Source organism: Hippoglossus hippoglossus, chromosome 7 (genome assembly GCF_009819705.1).
Source record: "Hippoglossus hippoglossus isolate fHipHip1 chromosome 7, fHipHip1.pri, whole genome shotgun sequence".
Taxonomy (NCBI): Eukaryota; Metazoa; Chordata; class Actinopteri; order Pleuronectiformes; family Pleuronectidae; genus Hippoglossus; species Hippoglossus hippoglossus.
Genome location: NC_047157.1, coordinates 28,324,373 through 28,334,130, shown reverse-complemented (window position 1 = coordinate 28,334,130; position 9,758 = coordinate 28,324,373). Strand labels below are relative to the sequence as shown.

The 9,758-nt window shown below is 40.5% G+C and overlaps 1 protein-coding gene across 1 annotated transcript; it reads right to left on the bottom strand.

Annotated features, from left to right (window-relative positions):
* Positions 1 to 2,678: 2,678 nt before the first annotated feature.
* Positions 2,679 to 9,064, bottom strand: LOC117764271 (vasopressin V2 receptor-like). The gene is made up of 6 exons (XM_034589913.1): positions 8,715 to 9,064; positions 8,319 to 8,564; positions 6,407 to 6,553; positions 4,926 to 5,166; positions 3,999 to 4,202; positions 2,679 to 2,991 (listed from the first exon to the last, which is right to left on the bottom strand). Exons 1-6 carry the CDS (start codon positions 8,979 to 8,981, stop codon positions 2,813 to 2,815), a joined length of 1,284 nt encoding a protein of 427 aa, XP_034445804.1. The 5' UTR covers positions 8,982 to 9,064; the 3' UTR covers positions 2,679 to 2,812.
* Between the last annotated feature and the right edge of the window lie 694 nt (positions 9,065 to 9,758).

Here is a 9,758-nt window from a genome sequence, read left to right as displayed (position 1 = left end):
CTAATGAGAAGGTTTTTTTTAGTGGAGCAGGATTTTTCACACTGAAAGATTTTCTGTCAAAGTGTAAAATGACGACATTGAGAAGACTGTACAGTAAAATACCTTTGATTATTTTGAAAGCTGTTCTAAGCATACATGTCCAAATTTATTCCTTTTTAAAACCAATGACTTACAGGAGGTAAGTCATCCTAAATGTTGTTTGGATGTTAACACGCGTCTGTTTTTTGGTAAAGTTGGATATTTGTTTCATTCTGCTTCTACCTGAAGTTCTCACTCGTCTCTTTAGTGTAATCTGAAATAGAGGATGAACACGTCAATGTTTCAGTAGAAATAAGAAAAGAAAAATTATTTGCAGACAAACTGAAATGTGCTGACACGTATCACATGACAGGTATATTTTAAGTTACTCCATTTCAAAATTGACAAAATCAATCACTTATTTTGCCTTTGAGAAGTGTGACTGAACAAAGTAGTGAAGGACTAGAACAAAAACATTACATAAAAAAACAGTCTTTCTATTGCAGTTTTTTTTTTTTTTAAATGGTACTGTACTTAGCCTCAGCACATTTTTGTTTTAAATAAGAATAAATCAATGTATTAACTTTCTGGAAAATAACATTTTCTTTTATTTGCATTAGATGTTTTTATCTTTGTATGTGTGACGTGATAAGATGAATGAGAGAATAAACCGTTTTTAAAGCAAAACTTATCACATTTGTTTTGTTCTGTAGAAAAATTGTTCTTCTTGACCCTTACCAGTCAAACGTCACACCCCAGCCCGTCCACTCCGCTCTGCATCGGCCAATCAGCTTGCTCCCTCACTGCGAGGGACAGCTGTCACTCAACAACATCACAACTGTTTCCTGTCCTGGCTCCTAAACGGTGGAACCAGCTCCACATCGACATCAGGACACAAAGTCTATCTTCCTCCAGACTGAAGACACTTCTCTTCAGACTAAAGCTTAGTTAAGAAGATGATGTCTGATAACCATCATCAACTCTGGTGTTTATATTCCCCCCCAAATATTTGCACTTACATGTAGCACTTTGTAGTTTGTCTTTTTGTACTTAAAGGGGACATAGCATGCCCATTTGACCACAAGTTGATATGGTTCCTTGGGGTCTTAATGAAATGTCTGTAACATACTTTGGTCAAAATACCACAAGGATCATTTCAAACAGCTTTTTACCCTGTATAAAACAGCCCTCCACAGAGTGACCTGTTTTGAGTGCCTGTTCCTTTAAATGCTAACGAGCCAGCTCCCCCCCCCCTCTCCCCCCATGATTTGAAACGATATAAATTACATATTTTATATGATATAAATTATCAAATATGCATCCCATACTTTGTATTCCCCTTCTGTTGTCCTGGAGTTTTAATTTTCCCAATCACATAATTAAATGTCCCCCTCTGCCCCCCCACTACAAGCACACAAGCAGACAGACAGAGAGAGAAAGAGGGGGGGGGGGGGGGGGGGGGGGGGGGGGGCTATGAAGACCATCATTTACCCCCGAACCCCGACATTCAACGGGTACAACAACAAGCGGAGAAAGCAGAATCGCGGGCTGACCTTATATATACAGTCTATGGGGCTGACCAGCGGAGAAATGCTCGTCCCGTGTGAACAGCCAGGCGGCTGCGTGCTGGAGAACTTAGAGGAACCATAACAAAACGCGCGAGTGTTTTTTTTCCAGCGTTTTTGGGTTGGTAGACATGAGCCAGATACCCACATTAATGTGTAGAAGCACTAACAAAGTGGAATTTTCATGATATGTCCCCTTTAATGTACTTACATGATTCTTGCTGTTCATAGTTTGTTCCCTCATGGTTGATGCACTTATTGTAAGTAGCTTTGGATAAAAGCATCAGCTAAATGTAATGTAATGTAAATAAAAATAATAGGAAAGTGAACTTGACATTGACTGCAGAAAAATCTCAAAACACAAAAGCAACACAAAAAATAAATACGAAATCACAAAGGCAAATAATGTGATTTGCAGTTCAGCGCCACTGTATATTTAACATAATTAAAGTTATTTAAAGCAGTCTGTAAACTCTGAACACACATAAATGTTAATTAGCCTTGAGAATCAATGCAAAGGGAGGCAGCCATGCTAGCTGCTAGTTAACTTAGCTTAGCATAAAGACTGCAAAGTACTCTCCTGGTTCTGTCAAAAAAAAGTAATCCATTACAAAAATGTTCACCCGTCTCTTATCAACATGTTTATTTGATTTATACAAAAGAAACTGTGACTAAAAAGACAATTGGTTCTTTTAGGTGCGATTATGTGCCTGACGATTTTTTCGATATAAGCGATAACAACCCTGTTAGTTTAGCAATTATTTCAAATGTAACAGTGCTGACATAGAGGAGATGGGGTTCATGTGATGTGTTGTTTCTGACTAGTTCTTGGAAAAACTACCGTGAGGCGGCTGTGGTTTCCCCTCAACAGCTCAAAAACATTTGTGTGACCACTATTTTCATTTATTCCACTTATTTACATTAAACAAACTAAAGATAAAATATGGTTTAGAAGAGCTGGATTTTTACGTTAAGGACAACATCAGGGCAACTATTTTCCTTTCCTTATGCTAACTTCATGCTAAGCTAACTGTCCTAGCCATAGCCTCTTTCCTCTCTATCTTGAAATATTCTCACACAACTAATGTTTTTTTGTATTCACGGACAGAGAGCGTCAAGAAACCAGGTACAGTAGGTTTCACAAAATGTCAAACTCTGAGTTGTGTATTGTACACCAGATGCTACACACTCTGTTGTGTATTTATGACAGGATGGTTGCAGTGTGTGACTCAGTAGTTGGAGTTGTGTGTAGCGGTGGAGTCATTGGGTAAAGAGCCTCGACGCCGAGTGTGACAGAACAACAGCTGCCGGACCTCCAGAGACACGCTGCTGGAGAACGCTGCGTAGATCCACGGGTTTGTGCACGAGTTGAGACTGGCCAACAACATGAGCAAGGTGAACGCTGCATCTGTACACACACACACACACACACAAACACATGCAGACACACACATACACAGGAGGCAGTTTGTAAATGACAGAAGTAAATAAATGACAAGAAAAAGTAAAAAAGAATAATTAAAAATAAATATAGTGAAACCCAAGAGAGAAGCCCCCTCAGCCAGCTGGTCCTGGGAATCAGAGCCCCCAAACAGAAACCCAATTAGACTCAACAAAATTATAAGAAAACAAAAAGAAAACAATTTGACACATTGGGGAGAATCAACCAAAAACCAGAGCAAACTGGAATTCTATTTGGCCCTAGACAGAGAATACTCAGTGGCAGATTACCTGACCACTGTGACAGATCCAAAACTAAGGAAATCCTTGACCAGACTCAGTGAGCACAGCCTGGACATGGAGAGAGGCCGCCACTGGCAGACCTGGCTCCCCAGAGAAGACTGTGCACCCACTGCACACAGCAGGAGGTGAAAACTCAGCTGCACCTTTTAACCACCGGCCAACTGTACCAAGACATCAGAGACAGATACTACCCACAGATTACAGTCAACTTTCAAAACATGGCTAACATAAAAAAACTTCCATATCTGCTGGTGAAACACAGCAGCAGGTTTGTGAGTGTCCAATGGAAAACAAGCACCATGAAGACTGTCAATCAAACCGTGTATTCCTGCACTGGGCTGATATCTGTACTTAGACTCACTCGCTGTACACAACAAATATGTTAAATACATTCATTAAAAAAAACGTTGTACTGTTTATATAGCTCTCACTTACTTGTATTTATATTTTTAACTGCAAATCCACATTTTCTATCTTGAAGTTATTTTTTACTTATATGTATTTATTTCTAACAGCACAGTCAGAACTCTTCTATGTAAAATTGACTTCCTTTACACTTGCTTTGGCAACGTAAACGTCTGTTTCCCATGTGAATAAAGCTCCTTTGACTTTTAATTAGAGAGAAAGCCTCCATCTCCTTTGATTATCACGACAGTGAGTGTGTTTTATCACCGTTCTGAGGGGGGTCAGGGTCCCAGGCGGCCCACAGCTGCACACTGAAGAACGGGGCCCAGCAGAGCGAGTAGACGATGACGATGACCAGCGTCATCCTCACTGTCTTCGACATGGCCGCTGACACTTCTCCACCTCGACCTGCAGGGGCTTTAGGCAGGGAGCAGACCGCAGAGGGCGCTACCGGTTCAGGCTGCAGCTCAGCTGACACACAAACACATATTTAAAATGAATCCATCATTTCAAAATATTGAATATCTATAAAAAAGATTAATTCGAATTAATAAAAAAATAATTAACAAGTTTACATCAAACCCCTGAATTGTGATTGTTAAATTCTAACTCATTCATAGCATAACACACCTTTTGCTTTTGACTATGGAAAGTTTTGTTGAGATATGTCACAGTTTTGAAATGAATACATTTTTCCTCAGAGAAGAAAACTGTTCCTGAGACGCTCCAACAGAACACAAACTGCAGCACAGCTCAGTAATTCACCTACACACTGAAATATAAAAACTACAAACTATAGAGATTTACCACAAGTCCAGATGCGTAACCTTTTTGTTAACATGATCACATGCAAATACAGTACAAGAAAACAGTTTAATATCATATCTGTTTTTATATGTGTGACTTATTTGACATTTAAAATGTAACCTCCCAAAATTATGTTTGTGAATTTTTGGTTGCCATTGTTAGCTTAGCTTAGCATAAACCCTGGAAGTGCAGTGAAACAGCTGATTAACCTCGACCAGGTCACTTAAAGGTCAGAGATCAACAGCGAACATCTTGTGTTTCATCAAACTTTAGTTTTAATCACATAACAAACCTTCTACTTCATTTTGACCTTTGACCCTGAAGACCATTTGATGATACAGAACAAAAACAATGTGAGAAAAGCAAAGCGCTGTCTGTGGCTCGTACCAGGATGTAGAGCTGTGTGATCGTGTGAGTTGATGCTGTTGGATCTGAGCGGACCCAGGGGTAGGTGCTGATCTGTGGATCTGGGCTTTGAGTTATTGTTGAACATGAGCGGAGAAACATACAGCGAGAGACTGGACGCCCCGTTACTGCCCCCCCCTCTGGATGGAGGGTGCAAGGCGGGCGAACTGCAGCGCTCGGACTTCAGGTACAGATTGTTGTGGATTTCTTTGAAGATTCGCACCTGAGGGGAAATAATCATCAAACTTTATTTGTATGGCACCTTTTTAAAACAAATCTAAACCAATTCAAAGTGCTTTTCATGTGACTTACCAAACATAGGATGTTTTAAAAAGGAAATTAAAACAAGTTTAAAACAAGTGGGGAAGTTTTGTGGGAAAACCTGGTCTAATTAGGAGCGACGGGATTCATCCCATTTTGGATGCTATTATATCTAGAAATTAGACAGTCAAAACCATGACAGTCCAGAGTTGAGATCAAGAGGCAGAGCTTCAGTCACCCCCCAATACCCTATCGAAAGTGCGTCTGCCCCTCCGACCTCCTAAATTAATTAAATCAAATATAAACAGGAGAAGAGTAATACAACCAAAAATAAATACCCTAACTCTAGCCCTATACCAAATCAGAACTGAATAAAGTGGTTTAGTTCTGGCTAAATGTGGTTTAATAAATATCAGGTCACTCAATCCCAAATCTCAACTGATCTACTGAATCTGATGCAAAAAGATGAATATGTGGATTTACCCATGTTAATAAACTCAAGGAGTTCCACAAGGTTCTGTAGTTGGACCGATACTTTTCACTTGGTACATGCTTCTTTAATGCAACATCATCAGAAGGCGTCACATACACTTCAACTTCCTGGAGTAACAGCCGGTCTCCTGGTGTCTCCTGGTGTCTCCTCCAGGCTCTGGACACTGTGCTGGGAGAAACAAACCTTCTTGTGACCACAGGTATGGATGTGGCCTCCTGGAGGAGCTGGACTACCTGTGCAACCTGATGGAGCTGCAGGTAGCTCCTCATGCTACCAAGACCCAGAACTAGAAGGAGTCAGGAAGGATCAGCAGAGAGCAGCTGTCTGTGGACACCACATTAAAAACATTCCCTGTTTGGGGCTCGTCTTGCTTTTGCCTCCATTTCACCTGTTGTTACTTTGATTTACACCAAAGCAGAGAAACTGATTCACAACCACTGGTTCTTCTAAATGGACACTTTGATCTCTGGAGTTTAACTGGTGTGGGGCTTAGGGCTAACCCCTACTGTGACCATTAAGGGTTCAGAGTTTTAAACTAATTGTCATTGATTATTTGTCCCTTGTTTTTTGTTGGAGCAGAAATGAAAGTTACAGTCTAGCCTTCTCCTTACAAACACCTGCATTAGAGATAAATCACCTCACTTTAATGGAAACATGTTCTTCAAATGATAAAATGCTGTTTTTGTTTGAAACCAGAGATCCTCCGTACCTGACAGACAGTGATGATGAGGACAGGGAGGATGAAGACAGAAAGCGCCATCCAGGTCACGTACGCTTTCAGGCCCCACAACTCAGCAAAGTTACCCCAACACTCATGCACTCCTGGAGCCACTTCTGAGCGGGAGAAGATGAATACCTGTGGACAAGAAGATGTGTGAGTGTTTATCTGTTTCCTTCTTTTAAAACAAGGACATAGGAACTTTTGGTTTCATCACACAGAGCAAAACGAGTAGAACAGGAAATAGGAAACAGTTTTGACAACATGACGACGAATCACATGATTTAAGGATTCATGGAAGGAAGCTCCAACTTTTAGAGACAAGTTTTTTTCCGATGAACAATTAACGCTCTAAATATAAAATATACATGGAGGGTGATTTCAGGTAATCCGGGACACCTATAGGCCTCAGTCTGTTTATTTCTAACAAAATCTAGTCCACAGGACTTTTACTATAAGTTAGCAAGGACATCATGTGACTGAAATCACATGACTTTGTGGAGGTGATATCACAGGTAGGGGCGGGCAAAATGTCAATGAGAAGGTCCCCCTTGAAATTACATGATAAGATTCTCACCAGATGAATGTTATATTATACAAATCTGTCATAAATGAGACAAAGTTCCTGATAGTTTTCAAATTATGTTTGTGATTTTTTTAAGCAACTAAATATGTTGTTGAAAATTATTCCTTTAAAAGTTTTTTTAGCATCAAACATGATTGATAATGTTGGACAGTCAATTAATTTCTCTAAATGTGGAAATATGCATTTAAAGACTGAAGTAAAACAAAGAAAAACTAAAGAGATGATCTGCAGTTGTTAATGTTAATGCATGTTGTGAGTTAATGCAAACACAGTCTGTCCCTGTGTGTTTAAACATCATCAGTTTGCTCTGCAAGACAGACGATCTAAAAAGCTCAGGAGAGTCTGTCCTGTGTTCTGCAGCCTCTGGTTTCACCAACATGTGGAAAAGACAATGATCCATGATGAAGAGTCTCTGACCTGAGAGGACGTTTGTTCCCCGAGTAAAGGGTTAGGGTTAGACCCAAACCCCCTAATACAATGTAAAAAATGCATTTTAAAGTTAATTTATTCAGGGTTAGAGTTCTTTGTGAAAAGAATATGGCTTTTACATGTTAATATGAATGAATGAATGATGAATAATAATGTATGCATTTGCATCATGCATTTTATTATTATTATTCAGTCATTTCTTGTCAAAATCCTTTTCAAAAATTGGTAATATTGAGCTTGACATGTATAAACCAAGGTCATGCTGGCGTTTTTAAGCTTAAATCAATTGAAAAAGTGACCTGTTTTGGCAAAGAAAAGTAAAAGCTGCGTCATGTCTCCATTCTTTCTGCTGGTGTTGTTAGAAAACATCTTGAGAATCACAGGAAGGTTTAATACGTTGATTTATTGTGTAAAACAGATATATATTGGAATAAATCGCAGAAGTCAAAATATATACCCTAACAACGGTAAAGTGAGAGCGGAGCGATTTCCTTTACACACTGGAAGCTGTTGACCAATCAGAGGAGACTGGGCTGTAAAAAGAGGAGCTGCATAGAGGCACAGTCTGAGGACAGTGATGAACATTAGAGCATGAAAACATTTTACAGTATTACACAAGATTATCAACCTGGGTGTCTCCATTAAAACATCCTCCTGCTCTATATGATGGTTTAAAGTAAAAAGCTTGGACCTTCATAATGTCATTTGTCAGAGAAATTCCTTTATGTTTTTAATATCAATTATCTCTGGTTTTTTATAATCTCTCCTCAGTTCTTCACTTATACATTCATCAAACCTTCAGGATATGAACCTTCATACATATTTATCAAACCTGTGTCATCCAGCCTGCATACGTCATCGTACCTCATCCTACCTGTGTCATCATACCTGTGGCAGGCTGAGCAGCAGCGACAGCCCCCAGGCCAGCAGAATGAAGGTATTCCAGCGTTGGGTGGCGCCACTGCGGTGTGCCTGCAGGGGGCAGCAAATGGCGTAGTGGCGGTCCATTGTCATGGCCACTATCATGTAGGAGGAGGCGAACATCCCAAGGACCTGCAGGTACTTCACCAGGCGGCACAGAAAGTCAGGGCCAGGAAAGCGGCCATTGGCGTCCCAGACCAACTGAGGCAACACCTCAGGGGGAAAGATGGAGTGAGATGTGGAGAAGGAGTGCATCCAGTCTGTGTGTGTGTGTGTGTGTGTGTGTGTGTGTGTGTGTGTGTGTGTGTGTGTGTGTGTGTGTGTGTGTGTGTGTGTGTGTGTGTGTGTGTGTGTGTGTGTTACCTGGAACAGTGCCACCACAAGGTCAGACAAACAGAGGTTGAGCATGCACTGGTGCAGCGGGTTGTTGTGTCGTTGTTTCCGTAGCAACACCACCAGCACCAGCCCGTTACTGAGCAAGGCCATCACCAAGATGGCTGCCAGCACCACCACCTCTGCTTTGGCCAGCAGGGCGTCCCGCTCCCACCCTGTGACATTAGCGCCCGGCGAGGCAGAGACCACCGACCAGTCGATGGACGGGTATGGGTCTGTTACCATGGAGACTGACATAGTAACTAGGAGAAGAGAGGAAATGAATGGAAAGTAACTGAGTACATTTACTCCAATGTTGTATTTAAGTCAAATTTAGAGGTGCTTATTACATTTATCAGATGATACTATGCAGATTTACATTTTATGAAATTAATTATGATAATCTTAAGTATGAAGTACAAATAACCATAAATTTTAGATATTCAAGTACAGTGCAAGTACCTCAGTATTTAGTTACTTTGTCTGCCTAGTTAGGGATTGCCAAATAAAAACTCCCATGTTCTTCCCTTGGTTCTCGACCTTGTGACCAGCACTGGTCACAGGACGTTCAGTGACGTGACGGCAGTGTTTATTAAACATAATATGGTCCAACAGTTTGTGGAAAGAATTTTTTGACAGGCCTCAAAGTATCAAATGCTGAACAGTGTGTGTTTGTAGTAAGAAGTGCCAGAGCACCTGTATGTAAACACACACTCACAGCTGAGGTTAATATGTGTGAATGTGTAGGTCAAGCTTCCATCGAACACATTAATTATGAAACAATGAGACATGAACCATGTTTACAGTTACTGATGCACTTTAACAGTTCAACACACAGAAACACAGAGGCATGCAGAGAGGCCCCCTTGTTAAATGAGAAACAATTTCCCATGAAGGACGTCACACGCTAACTAGAAAACAGGATCACACAAAGAAAACTGCACATATTACAAAACAGAAAGAAGAGAGGACTTGTGCAAACTCAGCAACACTTAGATATCAGCTCGTGTTTACACATAATTCACAATTTTACTG

Bases quoted from the DNA above. Each gene is read 5' to 3' on its own strand.
- LOC117764271 (XM_034589913.1), bottom strand. From the start codon at position 8,981: ATGTCAGTCTCCATGGTAACAGACCCATACCCGTCCATCGACTGGTCG. The intron at 8,565-8,714 runs GTAACACACACA...TTTCCCCCTGAG, and splicing joins TTGTGGTGGCACTGTTCCAG to GTGTTGCCTCAGTTGGTCTG. The intron at 6,554-8,318 runs GTATGATGACAC...TCTTGTCCACAG, and splicing joins TGCTGCTCAGCCTGCCACAG to GTATTCATCTTCTCCCGCTC.